Here is an 18,383-nt window from a genome sequence, read left to right as displayed (position 1 = left end):
GTGGCAGGCAGAAACGGGAGGATCTGTGGTCCTTTCTTGTCTAATGGCCTGGTTCCAGGTTCAGTGAGGGAGCTCGTGTGAAAGGATCAAGACAGAGGGCAGCAGACACCTGACCAGAACACACAGCATGCACCACATGCACAGCAAAATGCACACAAAACTCACAAGCTCCCCACAGTCTGGGGCTCCCTTTGCTGAAGTAGCTTTAAGCATCCAGGACCTAGTCCCCGTGGGCATCGTGGACATATGATTTCATTTCTCTTGGCTGAATGTATAGAAGGAGATCTGCCAGGTCAAGTGGCAACTTTGTATTTAGGTGGGTGAACTGTTTTCCAAAGTGCACGAGCCATCTTACAAACCCACTAGGAACCCATCACTGTTCTACAAGGTATCTAAAATTGTTGGTATCTTCATTACAGCAATGACAAAGGACACGAAGGGTATCTCACCATGGTCTTGTTTACATTTCCTAGGAACTCATGACCGTGAAGGAACTTCTCTGTAAGTTTATTAGTCATGTGTATGATGTCACTACAGAAGTGTTTACTTAAATCCTTAAATCTGCCTGTTTTTAAATTGAACTGTGTTGCTTATACTCTAGGTGCAAGTCCCGGTCAGATACAGCATTTGAAAAGATTTTTCTCCCACTTAGTGGATTGCCTTTTAAACCTTTCCATAGTGGTTTGTGTACTGCAAACTTTTAAAATTCAAGACAATTCCATATCAACTTCATTTTTATTTTTGGCATTTCTGCTTTTGTGTCATACATATCTAAAAGCCATTGTTCAACCCAAGTAACAAACATTTAGTGTTCTGTTTTCATATGTTGGGCATTATTAAGTCTATTTTAGGTATTTGGTGTCACTGAGACTCCATGTAAACTTCGGAATTTTTTTTTCTACCTTAGACAAATTTATTGGAATTAAAGAAATTGTATTGAATCTCTGGAGCACTCTAGAAAGTACTGACATCAATTCTGGGGCATTGCAAGCAGCACTGAAACTGGTTAGTAGAGCACCCTTAGGGATGCCAATGTCAGCCTGTGGGGCACCCTCGGGGATGCCAATGTCAGTCTGTGGGGCACCCTTGGGGATGCCAGTGTCAGCCTGTGGGGCACCCTCGGGGATGCCAGTGTCAGCCTGTGGGGCACCCTTGGGGATGCCAGTGTCAGCCTGTGGGGCACCCTTGGGGATGCCAATGTCAGTATGTGGAGCACCCTCGGGGATGCCAATGTCAGTCTGTGGAGCACCCTCGGGGATGCCAGTGTCAGCCTGTGGGGCACCCTTAGGGATGCCAGTGTCAGCCTGTGGAGCACCCTCGGGGATGCCAATGTCAGTATGTGGGGCACCCTCGGGGATGCCAATGTCAGCCTGTGGGGCACCCTCGGGGATGCCAATGTCAGCCTGTGGGGCACCCTTGGGGATGCCAGTGTCAGCCTGTGGGGCACCCTCGGGGATGCCAGTGTCAGCTTGTGGAGCACCCTCGGGGATGCCAATGTCAGTATGTGGGGCACCCTCGGGGATGCCAATGTCAGTCTGTGGAGCACCCTCGGGGATGCCAATGTCAGTCTGTGGAGCACCCTCGGGGTGCTAATGTCAGCCTGTGGAGCACCCTCGGGGATGCCAATGTCAGTCTGTGGAGCACCCTCGGGGTGCTAATGTCAGCCTGTGGAGCACCCTCGGGGATGCCAATGTCAGTCTGTGGAGCACCCTCGGGGTGCTAATGTCAGCCTGTGGAGCACTCTCGGGGATGCCAATGTCAGCTTGTGGAGCACCCTCGGGGATACCAATGTGAGTTTTTTGAGTCAGGCAGTACTGAAGTCAGTCGATAGAGCACTCTAAGTGGTACTAGGGTGAGTCTGTGGAGCACTCTAAGCAGTGATGATTTATGGAGCCCCTAGGCAGTGCTGGTTTCAGTCTGCAGAACAGTCTAGGCAGTGGTGGTGTCAGTCTATGGAGCACCCTCAGCAACACTGGCATCTTAACAATATTAAATATCATAATTTTCAAACAAAAATGCCTTCCCATTTTATTTGTGTGTTGGTAAATTTCTCTCAGCAAAGTTTAATTATTTTTAGTGTGTAAGTCTTTGACACTATCCCAGCTTATAAGACTTTGCTGAAAGTAATTTACCAATGTGGGACTTTCCTTAACAGTATATCCACAGGAAGGGTACACTCATGTGCCATGTCCTGTCGCCACGTCCTGGCATGGAGAAGATAGATCTAGGACAGCCAAGGGCAAGAGCAGACATGCCTGCTTCTGGAAGCTCCTTATCCAAATGTCCAGCCCACATGCAGCTCACCTAGGGGACAGACTAAAGGACAGACCTGGTTAGCAGACACAGACGTTTCTCTCCTCGTCCTTATGAAACTCAGATTCAAGACCGGCACATGATTGACAGCTGGGAAAAACGCTCATGAAGCCAGTATAACATTGGGAAGCAGGCAGTGCATTCCAGAGAGAAGGCTGAGGCCAGGCTAGGCTGGGTGGAGCATCTACCTCACGGCAGCAGGAGAGACTGGCACTCCTTACTCAGCCCTGCCCTGAGCTCCGCCTGCGATACTGAATTTTCCATCCCCACGTGGTAGCATCACTCTGCAAATACTGGGCACTCTAAGGACCCCTGTGGTGCTGTGCCAACCTGTGTCAGTGGAAAAGGCCAGACAGGACTAAGGGCCTCTGGAACTAAAGAATGGAATCCATGTGGCACTGGTGCCTCAACACAGCTGTGGTGACAGATGCCAGCAGCCCTGACCTGGAAGCATCAGGCTACTGACACAAGACAACTCTTTCCAGGAACTAAGTAGCTCCTGAGGTTGTCCTTGACAGGGCCAAGCCACCCCCCTCCCCAGGGTCAGCTGCCTGATTTAGACCTAGGAGGGCTTTTTGGCATTGCCCTAGCTTCTGAGAACGTCCCCTCTCCAGTTATACCTGTTTGTATCCAGTTCCTGAGTTCTCAACTCAGAGAAGCCATGGTCTTAAAAGTTGGTGCCCATTAGCCATGCCTCAAGTTACAGTGTAATCCAGAGCTGACCTGTACAGCCCAGCACACCCCAAAACACAGGAAGCGTCAGGGCTCAGTTCAGCTTCCAGGTATTGCTTCCACGGCCTAATTCCTACCCAGCCCCGCTAGGCATCCATTTCAGCCCTGTTCTACCCAGAGGATATCCTTGAGAAACTCCCAATGGATACCAAGTGCAAAACTGGAAGGATTGGTTTCTCTCAGTATAAAAATACCATTGATGATTAGATCGATATGGACAAAGTGCCTGGCACATGCCCTGCACCCTCCAGACACTCCTGAAGTGTCAGAGGTGTGGTGGCCTGTCCAGGCATGTCCAAGATGCAGCCTGGAGGCTACACATGGCCCAGTACGTGTGAGGATGACAGTGTACAGCCCTGTGTACAGAAACAGATGCTCACAACAGTTAAGAGTCTTGTCCAAACTATTCAGTCACGGTGCTGGGATTCGGACAGGGGCTCTCTGCCTCCCATTCTAAGCGTAGACACTTTAACTCAGGGACCCAGAAGACTTCCACAGAACCACACAGAGACCCTGAGCAAATATCTTAGTTCCTGTTCCTAGAGATGGGGACAGAACCCAGGGCCTGGTGCAAGCTAGGTAAGTGTTCTACCTGAGCCACAATCCCTGGGTCCCTTGCTGGTATTGACCTGTGTTGAGAATATTATTTTAAGATGTGTTACTTTCATCCATGCTCTGAAACATTTGTTTAATGATGCAAAGATATATTTGATTAAATAAAATTCACTTGTGGTCAGGAGGCTGGGTCAGCAACTAGCTGACAGGAAGTTGCGGGGAGGAGCCAGGTGGAGAAGGGTTTATAAGGAGGGTGAGACTAAGCATGGGGATTTCTTGGGAGACAGGAGAGGTGAGCTAGGTGAGCTGCTTACTAGTCAGCCTCTCTGGGAAGCAGGATTCTACCTCAACCTTTGAATCTTGAGTGCTTTAGCAGGAAGGAGATGTTAGCAAGTTTTCTTAGTAGCTTTGAAAGAGTTGTGCCTGAGGGAGCACAATTCCCTCAGGCTTTGGCTCTTGTAGCCTAGTGGCTGCTGGTACCAACATAGGTGGCAGTTGCTGAAAAGGACAGCCATCAACTTAAAAGACAGCAACAATTAAAAAAGGTAAAACAACTGACCTGGACCTGCTCGGGCTTCCAGAAGAGCAGATGGTGGTAACAGCCAAAGGGTCATAGGGTAACATCACCTAACCACAAGGCGTCAAGCTCTGATTTGCGCTTCTTATCCAGTCAGGAGGACCCCAGCTAGCCCCACTCCACCCTTTTGGCTCAGAGACAGTCACAGACTCCTCCAAGATTGACAACATCCCCACAGTACCCCTACAGGGTGGACACGATCATTCTGGAAAAACCAGAAGGAGACGCGCTTGCCCCTGCTCTACAGGAAGTGCCAGGTGAAAACACAGTCGCACTCACAGCACTTCCTAGGTGCTCATCTCCCTCAGCCTGGAAAGGCCCAGCTGTTTGAGAACAATGCTGACCAAACCCTAGCTGGCAGGCAGCCGCAACCTAACAACAGCTTGCAGGCACACAATGCCAATTACCGGCTACAGAGGCCAGCTCTGCTTCTCAGGTCACAGCCCTCCCAGTCCCCGGGCCACCAGAGCAGGAAGAAGTCATCCCATTCCCTGGCCAAGAGCACCCTTCCTTCCCTAGGTACAACTCAAGAGCACAGGTCAGTGGCCTACACCTCCCAAGCCCAGGGAGCTCATAACCATCCCCCCCATACACTCCATTCTGTAAGTGCCCAGCAAGGGGGTACCCCCAGTGCCACAGGGAAGTCTTATGTACTGGTAGCATGGCCTGCAAAGCATCCACCTGCATAGGGACAGAACTCTCTCTCTTTCTCTCTTTCTCTGTCTCTCTGTCTCTGTGTGTGTGTGTGTGTGTGTGTGTGTGTGTCTGTCTGTCTGTCTGGCTGGCTCTCTCATGCTCCATGCATACAGGCCAGGGACATCCAGGGTTCTCACAGAAAGCCTGCATTGTGGGAAGGGAGTTGATATTGATGTTTGTTCTACCACTTCGGTGAGACTATTCTCCCGGTCTCAGGCTCTGTCTACCCAGTGAGGCCCCAGTTATGAGCTTTAGACAGGGTACATCCCTGTGCTGTGATGAGGTGTGGATGTGTCCCCTGTGGAGGCTGCCTACCACACTCTATAATCTATCACCATCCCACACACACCCCGTTGGACAAGGTGAGAGCCTTGCGTCCTTGTCACAGAGATGTACTGGGTCATGTTGACGGTATTTCCTCTAAACTGAAATTTCCTCAGAGCTGAAACAAGGGAGCAGCTCGTCAGACTCCAGAATGAAAATAAGCTGGGACGCTCAAAGGTGACAGTATCCAGCAGGCCCCAGCAGAGTTACAGAAGCAGTAAGCAGTTACAGAAGCAATGACTGGGGCTGGGGAGGCTGCCGGCTGGTCACGTGGTCCACAGCTGTGCAGGGAGCCGCTGGACGCAGCTTTTGTGAGTAGTCACCCACTCTGGGGTGGGCTTTTCAGCGATGGCCTTTAGTCATTCACAGGACTGTGATCAACACCCCTTGGTACTCCTACACACAACCCCAGCCAAGTCCCTGGTTCACTAAGCTGGACGAGGCTGGGATCGTTTCCTGGGTCTGTCATCTCATCGGTGTCCTGTCTGGGGTGAATAGACACGTTCTTTGAACTCTCCTATTGTAAGACTGGAGCGGGAGGACCTTGTGGCTGTTGAAGCCACACCGGGCTGCAGCCTTTCCCCTCTCACAAATGCCCCACGGGCTCCCTGAGTCCTCAGCTAACCGACTTCTATTCTACCACCTGGAGAAGTGAGTTTACACTAAAGTGGGTACGGGCGGCCACAGAACCTGTTCCCCACCGCCCTCCTCTGCCTCATGCCCGGGAATCAGAGAGAGAGGTGACTTCAGGCTGGTGCTGTGGACTCTCTCCCATGCCCAAAAAGGTATAAGAAGAGATCCCCCACCTCTGTCAACTGGGTTCTGATGTCCTCCTCAACTGACTACACACACACACACACACACACACACACACACACACACACACACACACACCAATAAAGGCAAAAATGAAAAACAAAACAAAGACCAAAACTGTGTCTGTGTCTGGGAACAATGAGGACTTAAATTTGGACCCCCAGGACCAACATAAAAAGCCAAGGGCAGTACAGTGTGCTTATAACATCAGCACTGCTAAGGGGGCAGTGGAGACCGGAAGACCACACCCAGTACAGTCATATCAGTAAGCTCCAGGTTCAAGGACAGACCATGTCCCCCAAAATAAAACAGAAAGCAACTAATGAAGTCAGCAGATGTCTATCTCTGGTCTTTTTGCATGCATGCTTGTGTACACACACATGTACACAAGAAAAATGCAGTCTACACTAAGTCTTGTATATAGTCTCGATGATCAGAGTGTGTAGTACACAGTAGGTGATCAACAAATATTTGTTGAGAGCTGGCAATGGTGGCTCACGCCTTTAGTCCCAGCACTTGGGAGGCAAAGGCAGGTGGATCTCTGTGAGTTTGAAGCCAGCCTGGTCTACAGAGCTAGTTCCAGGATAACCAGAACTATTACACAGAGAAACCCTGTTTCTAAATAAATAAGTAAATAAATAAATAAATATTTGCAAAATACATATTTGTTGGGTAAACTCCACTGCCCTTATGCAAGTCCCTGACCTGACTCCAAAGACTCAAAGCTCATTCATGGTGTGTGTGTGTGTGTGTGTGTGTGTGTGGTGGGGTGGCTGGGCTGTAATTTAGAATGGGGCTGTCCACTAAAGTCCCGTTTTCAAAAGGATTGTCCTTAGATTGGTGTTAAAGGGAGGTGACAGAGCTGTTAAGAGATATGGTTTAGAGAAAGGTTTTATGTCACAGTCACATTCTCTGTCTGTGTCTAACTTCGATGCACTACATGTCTACCCCGTGCTGGGCTGTCTCACCACAGCCCCAAAGCAACAGAATCAACCAACCAATCCTGGATAGCCCCAAACCCACTGTCTTTACAAGTTGATCATCTCAAGTGTCTTCTTACCACGGCAGAAAGTTGACTTGCACATACCTGAATTAGTATCAGAGGCACAATGTAAATCTTCCAAATGTCTATACAGAGAATCACACAGACCTTTTAGAAATTATTAAGCATTGGTTCTGAGCTAATTCCTGGTAGCTCAGGATGTCACCAAGTCTCACCACCAGGAGTAAGGGCTCAAGAGATGCAGAGGCATGGAAGGAAGGTCACAGATCACAACATAGAACCACACCCCAAGTCCACCTCATAGAGACCATTACCTGAGCCTGTCCTCTGGTGACTTCCCCATTCTGAGTGTTCAGCTGACAAAGGTGTAGTCAGCAGCTGACAGAAACTCTGACCCTAGGTGTACACACTTAGAGTAGCAAGAAAGGCTACCCGAAAGCCTCGGGAGCACTCTCCAGTCCAAAACAGTGACTCATGCCAACCCTTCATCCATGGTGACTAAAGATGCGCCACCAACTGAGAAGAGCTGTCTAGTCTGCCTGTTGGGTTTGTACAGTAGCCATGAAGGGTGCTGTAGGTGGCTGTCGAGATGACTGATGATGACCCGAGTTCAATCCTTGGGTCCCATGTAAAAGTGGACTAAGAGAAATGACCCCACAAAGTTGTCCCCTAACCTCGACACATGTACCATGGCATGCACATGCCCCACCATAGTGTGTGTGTGTGTGTGTGTGTGTGTGTGTGTGTGTGATAATAATAAAAGAAGTCAGTGGGCTGACCTAGGCTGACCTATGAGGATTCTCTCATCACCATGTGGCCTGCATACTGAAATACATATGCTACAATCTCTGGCATTAATACAAAGCTATTTCTTTGATGGAGTCCCCTTGCATGTACATATATATGTAGATAGATAGATAGATATAGATATGTATATATATATATAATATGTGTGTGTCCTGTTGTGTATGCGTGCCAATGTGCATGTATGTAAACAAGCAGGCCAATATACATGTACTGTGTGTGTACATGTCCCTGAGAGCATGCTGGTGTGCATGTGTGTGCATGAACTGCAGTCAACAGATATCTATGGCCTACATACATACATATGTGTGTGTGAATAAGTATGCCAGTGTGCATTCATACATGTATATACAAGAATGCCAGTATGCATATGTATTGTGTACCTGAGCATATTGGCATGTGTGTGTGTGTGTGTACTATGTGTTTAGGTCTACACTGGGGCATGCCTGTATGTATGTATGTGTGTGCATAAGTTTGCTGGTGTGCACGTACATGCATGTGTACACGAGCCTGTCAGTGTACATGCCCTATTTACCAACATGTATCCACAAGCATGTTGATATGTGTGTGCCTATGTGTGGACGTGTGAACACAGACATGCCAGGGTGTTCCCCTATACACATAGGTGTACAACATCCCAGTGTGCATACCATGTTCTGGAATCAATGGAAACAGATCACACTCCTAGGACAGAGGCCACACAAACCTTCGCTGCCTTGCCCACTACCTCCGGGCCATTCCTCAGCTAATTGAGACCTATCCTTTCTGTCCTCTCAACAGTCTCTTGATGGTCTATGACATTGTATTGTTAGGCCTTGGATGAAATCAAGTGGCAAGACAGCCTAAATGTTTGGCTGTTGTATTAGGCATATGACTAGTTTGATGAAAACAGAGAGATCTACCACTGCAGTGGATAACTGGGATGCCCAATTTTCTGTAACATTCTAGAGTACTCCATTGGAAGGGGCATGCATGGATGGGGCTCTGACCTTTTGAGACACCCCTCCTGGTGCCACCAGGGTTGTGTGCCGTAGGGGCCCATAGCAAATGTGAGCTCTCTGTCTGGTCCTCCTGAACTTAACTGTGCCTTACACACTCACTGCAGGTATGAGTGCCTCATGGGGTCTGTAGACAGGCCTAGCAGCATTGTTGTCTACCTGGGCTTTGGGCATCTGAGGCACCGTTTCTCCTGGGACTCAGAGATTAGCCGTGGCCCGGTTAACAGTCCAACTGGAGATACTGAGGTTGACAATCAGGTTCCTGTCACTAGATAATTCCTATGGAAGCCCACTGGACACAGTGCTGCCCATCACTTCCCACAAGACCAGTGTCCATGGAGGTAAAATTGTGATCTGCATCCCCAGGTGGCGCTGTAAGATGTACCTGCACAGCCAGAAGTGGGTGTGGTGGCCTCTGGCTCCTCCCAGGGGAGTGCCTCCAAGGCATGGTGACCCTGTCTGCCCTTTATACATGGAGTGGGGTAAGAGGGTCTGGAGGCAGAACAGTGAGTAAGAGAGGAATGTGGGGACATCCTGTCCCCACTTCCCAGGCCTGCTTAGCAAACAAGCAAGCTGTCCCAGAGCTGCCTGCAGCCTCCCCATAGGCTACACTCTGTTCCATGAGCTGAGGCAAGCAAGGCCTGGAGACTCTGTCTGGTTGACTTGTCACCTAAGCCACCTGTTGCTTACTATTGCCTATGTTGGTGAGGAAGAACCAAGGTCCCCGGGGGCTCACACAGACACCACCCACACGCTGCATAAGGTCTTCACCCGAAAGGAGCAAAACGAATTGCCCACACTTTTCCAAAGAGGAAAACAAAGTGGTTAACTGAGTAGTCCAAGATCATATAGCTCAGGATTCTGTGGCAGAATCTGGACAGCAAAACTGGAATCCTACAGAGCAGCCCAGCATGGTCTACCTTCCCCACCTCTGTGTGCAACCCTAGAAAGCAACCCCCCCCCACCTCCAATAGTGTTATAACCGCCTTGGTGGTTACCGGTAAGCGGGCTGACCTTCCAGATGGCAGAGGCAAAGGCTGAGGTCAGGGTTCCTTCCAGTGGGTCTGGACCTGAGTCACTTGCTTTCTCTCTCCGGGCTAGGGGTCTCTGCCTCACTCTTGATTATGTAGTTTCAGATGGCAGCCACAGAGCTGTGATAGCTCCTCCCAATGTCACCTGTTGGCCTCACCCAGGGCCTCCTCCTGCCGGCCTCCTCCTGCCGGCCTCCACCTGATGCTTCCAGATTCTTGTAGCCTCGGTTCTGAAGTCAGGACACATTCCCACCTCCCACACTGCTGGAGAGATGGAGCTTGGCAACCTTCAGCCAGCTACCCCTCTGCCAGTGCCCTGCAGCCGGCTACCCACCCCAAGTCCCTATGTAGGCAAGAAAGTTGGTAGCATCCCACTACAGTGGTGTCTGCATGACCTGAGAAACTCAGGCGCCCAGCCCTGGTCTCAGCTCCTCTTAAGTTCTGAATGCCCTACAGTGTCTTAGGCACTTGCTCACCATGGTGCCCCAACCCAGGTTCTTCCTCTGATACATTCAGCCCACGTAATAACAATAGCAAACACTTCCTGGGTAGCTCCAGGCCAACACCAACCAGGGCTGCGGCGAGAACCCAGGAGAGCCCGGGTCCTTGCCAGTCTCTCCAACCCTGGTCAAGACAGTCTTCCCCAGTCTCCTCCTCCGCGTACCTCCCTCCCCTGTGCCCCTTCCCTTGCCGTAGTCTTCTCTGTCACCAGGGCCACACTTCCGCAGGCCACTGCTTCCATATCCAGAACTTAGAGAAAGTTTTAACTGCGGCGGCACAGATCGTCCTCCGCGGTACCTTGCAGCTACCCATAGACAGCCCAGGGTGCAGTAGCTGCGGCTGCTCCCCAACCACCCCCACCCCCCCCCGCCCCGCTTTGCTTTGCTGCAAGCAAGCCCGGCTTTGGGTCCCCGGGACGATGTCTCTCACCTTGAAGAAGCTGCGAAGAAAGTGCACCACACCGAGCATGGTGCCGCTGGTGCTCAACGGCCACCCGCTGCTCCTGACCACATTGCCGAGCCAAGCTCCAGACCCCACCCCGCGCCCCGCCCCATGGTCCGCCCTGGACCGCCGAGGCGGCGCCTCTGCAACCCGGCCACTCCGGGCACGTGCGAGTCCGCAGGGACTTGTCCAAACACTGGTCCTGCCTATCCGCAAGGCTCAGCAGGAACCACAGACACACAGACACACGCACACACAAACACACACACACACACCACGAGCAGTCATTGGACGTGGCGGGCAAAGTTCTTGAGCCCACTAGGAATATGAGCTTAATCTAAGTAAGAAATGGGCAAGTGAATCGCAGCTGTGCATCTGCCACACACAGGCTCGCGTCTCTGCCCTTTGGTCCCCTGTGCCTGTCTGGCACGCAGTGCTGTGAGTAACTAGTGCCTGGCCCAGGTCCTATTGGAAACGGCCGTCTGCCTTTCTCCCTGAACGCTTAGTCAAGCTTTGAGAGCGTTCAGGATGTTAGCACAGCATGTTAGCAGTTGAGGAAACAGGCTGCACAGCAGTCTGTACTCACACAGATTGTAGGGGGCAATTGTGAACTCAGATCCCTGCGAATTAAGTCTTGACTCAGAGCCCACTTTTGCTCCCCTCCCCTACCTTTTCAGGTAAGCGCTAACAGATAGATATGTGCCGGAAAGGCGTTGGGAATCCTGGATGATGGTGATGACGGCTGCTGAGACTGAAGCAGGTCCTATCTCTTCCAAGGCCACAGACGGTCTCTAGGGCAACATTTTTGATGAGTCATAGTTTTTAGCTTCTTCTGCGTGTTCATGCACAAGCGCACACACCACTGAAAGATGTTCAGGGTCTCCGCTATTGCTCCCTGCCATTCCCGCCTTGAGACGGGGGTCTCTCGATGAATCTGGAGCGGGATTATCAACCAGGATGACTGGCTATCAAGTCCTGTCTCTGCCAGCTTCCCTGATCCAGGAAGGAGTTAGGGCCAGATGTGGCCACACCCAGCTTTTTATGTGGGAACTGGGATCAAATTCAACTCCTCATGTTTGTACATCAAGTGCTCTTCAGGACCGGGCCATCTCCCTGGCCTCTAGTTCTAATTCCTTGGCACGAAAAGAAAAGGTTAAATGCACAGACAGTGAGGTCAACCTGAGTTATATTTGCCTTTATTTAAATGCAGCTGTAACACACTCAAACATTCACACACATGCACATGTAAAACATAATAGAATACTCTAGTTTTCTACAGGGAAACACAAAGCCAAGAGCTGTGTGCATTGTTCTGCACTGGATGGGGTCACGTATGGTTAGTAGGTTGTGAATGACACCCTCTCCCCCATGCTACTGAAACCATACATGGAAACCTGGTCCTGGGAGCAGGACCTCAACCAGCCACTTCAAGACTGAGGAGCGGGTAGACCCTGTGCTGGAAGCATTCCATGGATGGTGGGCGTCTGTCCACACTGGCTTTGGGTAACACTGCCTGCAGCCCTCACTCAAGTCCTAGCCCCACGGACCATTAGCACATCACCACTTCAATCAGCCTCGTTTAGAAATGCCCTCACAAACAAGTTTGTCTGCTAGGGGGTTATGGATCCCATTAAGTTGACAACAATCATTAACAATCACATCAAACAAATCAGATCGGCTCCCCTACCCCAAGCTTACGGGCATGTCTAGAAAGTATCTCCCCCTGGTTATTACCTTCAGAGACATCTCTGTGAATTTTCCTCAGCTCTCCAGGTCCAACCAGTGCCGTATCCACAGCAGGGCCCCAGGGACACTCTCAGCCTGCAGTCTTCCTCCTGGAGTCCTTCTTCCTTTTAAGACCCCATGCAGCTTCCCGAAGGCCTTCCACTGTGGGGCTCAGCCCTGCTCTGCTCCATTGCCTGGCACCTCCACTTCTTACCCCTACTAGTCATACAATCCCACTATGCTCTGTGTTCTTTTGACCCCCCCTTTTAAAAATTCACTGCCCATATGTCCGTGATATGTCTCCCACCTGTAACGGGAGTTCAGGCAGGCTGGCCTCTGACCAGGGAAGCTGAATGTCACCCCGTCCTTTCCATGCTGCCTGGAGTGCCTGTGAGGGATGGAGACAATTCTGTACTTTATATCCTAAGGAGACATCAAGGGCCAAGGAGCCCGGGATTTGCTGCAGAGGCGGTGGGGGACCAGAGTTCAGGAGCACAGCCTAAGTCCTCAGCTCCAGCCTCAACCTTCTCAGATTTTCTCAGCCAGAATTCTGGCTACAACGAATGCACCCGCTCTCCCACTTCCTGCCTGCTCTGAGTCAGCATCCCTCCCATGGATTTGTGATCAAGTCCATATTCTTCCTAACGTGTCTCTCTTGCCATGTCAATCAAGGGAAGTTTCTGGACATTGTATCCAAGACCCTCACTGGTGGCATAGGCTCATCTACCTGTGTGCCCAGGAAATCTGAACACGGGGAATACAGGGCATGAGCCTGCCTGTCTGTTTCCATCTTTTCTTGGCATCTGTTGTGATGTTTCTTGTTCAGCCACCACTACTTCCCTGTAGACTGTGTTTAGTTGTAGCACACAACAGATAATGATCTTGGAGTTGTATTCAAAGGGGGAGGGGCTCAGATAATGTAAAACCCTATTGCACAAACCTTTTATCAAAAACAAGCCTACCTTTTATTATTTTAAATGACAAAAATGAATGAAGTCCTCCTGAAATCCTGTTCCCCACAAGGAGGAATCAAACACAAGGCTACATCTGAGTTTTCTCTTGAGTGTTAGATGCCACCTTCTTCGGAACTGCTGAGAAGTAAGACTATAGCAAGGGTCCCGAGATACAGAAAGCACTTGGTCACTGGAGCCCTTTGGATGGCTATTCTCCTGCATAGGGTCTGCTTGCTCCTCAGCCATGATGGCTGGCTCAGATCCTGCTTCCAAGACCAGGTTTCCATGTGTGGCTTCAGTGGTGTGAGGGCAGAGAGTGTCACTCACAACTTGTTAATACACTAGCAGGTTATTAATATGCAATTTAACAGGCTTTACCAGACCAACTTACAAACTTTGGAAGGCATTGGAGGTTGAGTCCTGATAAGCTCTCCAGGTGATTATGTGGTCCAGGGCCAGTCCACTGGTCAGATGACAGCAGAACAAGTGGCCAGATGTGCATGCTTGCAATGAATCCCACCCTCTTCTGCGAAAGCTTAGCACTCAGCCTTCCAAGAAGCCAGAATTCATGGTCAGCACCTGGGAGGCTTAGTAGGTGCTGCATAGACACCTCCTCCAGATTGAAGCATTCAGTCCTACAAAGAACCTGGAGGCTGATGACTCTCATGAAACTCACCCAAGGCTCCTCCCAGAGTTTGGACTCAATTGCAAGCAACTGCTGGAGGAGAGGAGACTTTCATGTAAGTTCCTCAGGGAACTCTGTCCATGCATCACGGATTCATGAGTGTTCATCCATGAGGGGGTAGGCTTTTCAGAGATGTAGCTACCTGAATCACCCAAACCGCTGAAAGTAATCCCTCACCCACAGTCCTCTAAGTACGTCAATGTTCACCAAGGTGGACTTGCATGGAATCCTTTCTTTGGTCTCTGGTTTGATCTATTCTGGGGTGAATAGAAGCAAACTCCTCATAGAAAGTTGCAACAGCGAGTAAATTCCTCTCTAGGTAGTGTTCCTCTCCCAGGTGAAGAACACAGGTTCAGGGCTGGTGTCCAAGACCGAACACATACAGCCCACACAGTCAAGAGTCCAGTTCTGAATTCTGGCTCTTTCCTCCCACTGCCGTGTGACTGGGAACATGCTTCCAGCAAGTTGGATAGCGTGGAGGGTGACGGATGCAGAACGTCCATAGAATCTCCAGGTGCCTTCCTGAGGTGATCGATCCCACCGAGTACTAGGCATTTACCTCTCAGCCTGGCCTGGGCAGGCGTGGGACCTCGGATGTAGAGAAGCAGAGGTGGTTTGAACACAGGAAAAACACACAACACTCTACCCAGCACCGTGGCTATGTGCTGAGTTGGGGCCCTGGACTGACTGAAAAGGCCAAAGCATGAACGTTCATCTCTCTGTGTTCTCTGATGGTGGATGTGATGTGAACGGGAGCCTTCTGTTCCTTCTGCCATGCCTTCTCCACCATGGTGGATTGTATCCCCTAATAAGCTTTTCTTCCTTCAAATTTCTTTTGTCAGATACTTTGTTACAGCAATGGGAAAAGCAGCTGACAGACCCATCCTCAGGGAACTCTTGCAAGTGAATCATCAGACTGAAAGGTGGACAATAGATGAAGTGCATTGAGGTAAAAAGTCATCAGTAGGTGAAGGGGAGACGTGGTTTATACTGTTCAAGACGACCTTTCTGAGCTCTGGACACTAAGAAGCCACGGGGGTCCAGGTGTAGAGGCTCCTGACAGAGGCAGGACTACAGGAGAGCACGTGCAAATGCCCCGGTGGCCACAACAAACTTGGGGGTGGGGGTGGGGGGCAGGCAGAAAGGAACCCTGCCAGATGCACCTCGAGGAGCTCGGATGAAAGATGAAGATGGGACAGTGTGGTGGAATGTGGGGAAGGCAGAGGCAGAGACCCCTGGAGGTGGACAGGGAGGGCTTGGTTTATCACAGGGCCATGGGAAGCTGGTGGCCTGGGCGCACAAGAAGCAAACTTCTGAGACACATTAGTGGGCCTCAGGAGAGAGGGGTAGGGAGGGATGAGGGTGAGGTGCAAACAGGAGGCAATTCCAACAGGAAGTGCTGGCAAGTTGGACGTTAGGCTTTGGGAAGAGAAAGAGCTGGCTTGGGGCCTGACCAAGCAGAGTGACGTGGAGGTAGAAACACGAGAAGAAGCCCGGGAAAGGCAGTCATTGCATGCATGTGAGGGGCCTGCGTACGGTCCCGAGTCTGTGCCAAACCCTAGGGGACCAGAGTCAGCACAGGGGGTGCTAGGGTGAAGAAGGGGGTGGAGGCTGGGCCTTGGGGGGCTTGAGTCTTGGCCTGGCTGACACAAGGCTTGCAAATAGTCTTGTCCTCCTGCTCAACACAGCTGAGGTCCCTTGGCGTCGACTGTGTAGCTGGAGGCAAGACTCTGACCTTTCTGTGGCTCCACTGCCCCTGTGTCCTGGTGAAGACACAAGAGTCACGTGGGGGAGGGGAGCAAACAGTTCTGCTGCATGGATGTTTCTTTCATCCGGGGTGGCATGGATGAAAGAAACAATGATGGTTGGTTTGACACCTAAAGTGTTGTCAGTAGCACCTTCTTGGGATGAGCTTCTCCTGTGCCATGGTTTTTTATGTTTATCATTCATGGTGCCAACAAAAGAAGGTGGGCCCAGTAGTAAAGCAGGTGAACCCCTAGCTGTGTTGGGACTCTCTATGCAGCCCTTGCCACACAGAACTTCACACTGAGCCCAGAAACTCCCAGACAAGAGAGGCCACCATAGAATAATTCCGTTAAGACCAACACCAAAGGAATGTAATAATTAATGCTGGTTGTCAATTTAAGACGATCTGGAATCACAGGTGACATGATACGCTTCTGGGCATACTGAGGGACTGTCTAAGTTCGTTGTCGTGGGAAGTTTCCGTGGATGTGGATGGGCTGCTCTGTGGGCTGGGGGCCTGAATTGCATGGACGTGGGGTGTGCACCAGCTCTCATCATCCCTTACTTCCTGACCGTGGCTGTGCTATGACCAGCTTTTCAGGCTCCTGCGGCTGTGACGTCTGCACCATGATGGACTGTATCCACAGATTATGAGCCTAAAGAAACTCTCCCCTCTCTAAGTTGTCTTATTTTCAAGATCGGGTTTTATGTCACAGCTATGAAAAAAAGAACCAATGCAGGGAGCGTTACTTTCGGTTCTAATGTTGAAGTGAGGCTTAACATGTCAACACGTATGAGGCAGCTGGGAGCCATGCTTGGCACACACTCCTTGGCAGGCATCGTGCCCCCTGAGCTCCCGCGCTCCACCATTGGTATCTACCACACCGTGGCATGATATCCTAGGAGGAGCAATGTGATTATCCGCTACCAAGCACCCAGAAGCCTGTGACCCAAAGACATGAGCTAGTGCTGAGCTTGAAGCAGGTGCTGAGACTGGTGGGGACGGACTCTGGGAACCCTGAAGGACTGGAGAGGGAACTGTTGGTACGGATGGTGGGCAGGCACAAAGTGCTGGCTGCTAAGGATTTGCCAGGGTAGCAGACGCGGTAGAGCCATGCTCATGCTGGCACTACAAGAAAGCAGGAGGTGCCAGACTTCAGTTGCAGAAGGGAAGCCAGAACAGGGGCCGGGGTCACCGGGCAGGGCTCCAGGCAGCCTGGGAGCCAGGGGGCTGGGCTGATGCAAAGAAGACCGCCCAAGCTGGAAGGCGCCAGTCTCCAGGGTGACACCGGTCTCAAAGAGAGAGGACAGAATGAGCTTTTGTGCGCAGTAGATGGAGTGGGGTGGGGGGTTGTCCCAGGAGAGAGACAGTGGAGGAAGGAATGAAAGGAGCCATCGAACATGGCAGGGATGCCCTCTTTGTAAGCTTGCTAGGCAACAAATGGCTTTGATTTTAGGCGGCCCAGACAAGGAGACTGCATGCTCTGAATAGGGACCTGACTGGGGAGGAGCGAGCAGAAAGGGGGGGGTCTGGAACCTGAGAAGGTGTACCCAGCTCAGCATGAAGAAGTCCTTCCTGCATCTGTCTAATGGAGCATGACTGGAGTTAGTTGGCAAGCCACGTAGCATGGTTCCCACAGCAGGGTCTTGTCCCTTCTCCCCAAGGGCTAAGAGGACAGCAGATGTCAGATGGAAGAATGAATCAGGTCCGGAGTGTTGTCTCCTGAGCCTCAGTTATACCACTGCATCCCCAGGCTGAGTGCTCCACCCCCATGTGAGTGTAGACCTGGCCATGGAGCAAGTGTTGGCTGCTCAGCCCTATGCCTGTACCTGACCACACCACCTGTGCCGGTGCTTCAAGGCTGGGCCAGAGGAGGCAAGGACCTTTAATGGGTTGAAAGGATGCCTGTGGTCTCCTTATGAGGGAAGGATGCTGTAGCCAGCGGAGTTTGTCTATGCTACCACCAACATAAGACCTGCTACCTGAGGACACAGGCGGCTGTGGGAAGTCTGGGGACCTGTGACTATCTCCATGATGTCACACAGTCAAGCTCAGATTAGGGCAACAATGTGCCGAGTCAGCTTTCGTGGGGTGGGGATCCCTAGCCCTGTCTCCCTCCTAGGATAGTTTACAGATTTCTAGGGAGTCCAGGGGCTGAGAACTTCCCTGCAAACAGCAGCCCCTGTCCTGGAAGGGGGCCTTGGAAGGAGATGGGATGGAATCCCCTGCAAGACCCTGTTCACCATGTCTGCTGCTGTGCTTACCACACCAACATGAGATGACCCCAATCACTCTATTTGAACTATTCAGTCCTGAGGCCTACACAGCCAGCAAGATGGAAGTTGAGCCCCTGTGCCTGGGAGCCAGGCCAAGGCTGCTCTTAGCAACAGGGTGTTCAGGGAAACTTGTGCTCACAATTCAGGGCATGTGTGGCTGTTTGCCATGGAGACTGTGTGCCTGTGTGAGGAGCCTTTACAAAAGG

The 18,383-nt window shown here is 51.1% G+C and overlaps 1 protein-coding gene across 1 annotated transcript in view; it reads right to left on the bottom strand.

Annotated features, from left to right (window-relative positions):
* Arhgef4 (Rho guanine nucleotide exchange factor 4) overlaps positions 1–10,864 on the bottom strand; it is a 138,788-nt gene extending 127,924 nt beyond the window's left edge. Inside the window, exon 1 of the mRNA XM_040729356.1 lies at positions 10,780–10,864. Within this exon, the coding sequence (XP_040585290.1) occupies positions 10,780–10,818 (39 nt within the window). The 5' untranslated portion in view covers positions 10,819–10,864. The remainder of the gene's footprint in view (positions 1–10,779) is intronic.
* Between the last annotated feature and the right edge of the window lie 7,519 nt (positions 10,865–18,383).

Source organism: Mesocricetus auratus, unplaced genomic scaffold (genome assembly GCF_017639785.1).
Source record: "Mesocricetus auratus isolate SY011 unplaced genomic scaffold, BCM_Maur_2.0 Super-Scaffold_100021, whole genome shotgun sequence".
Lineage (NCBI taxonomy): Eukaryota > Metazoa > Chordata > Mammalia > Rodentia > Cricetidae > Mesocricetus > Mesocricetus auratus.
This window is presented reverse-complemented; position numbering and strand designations above follow the sequence as displayed.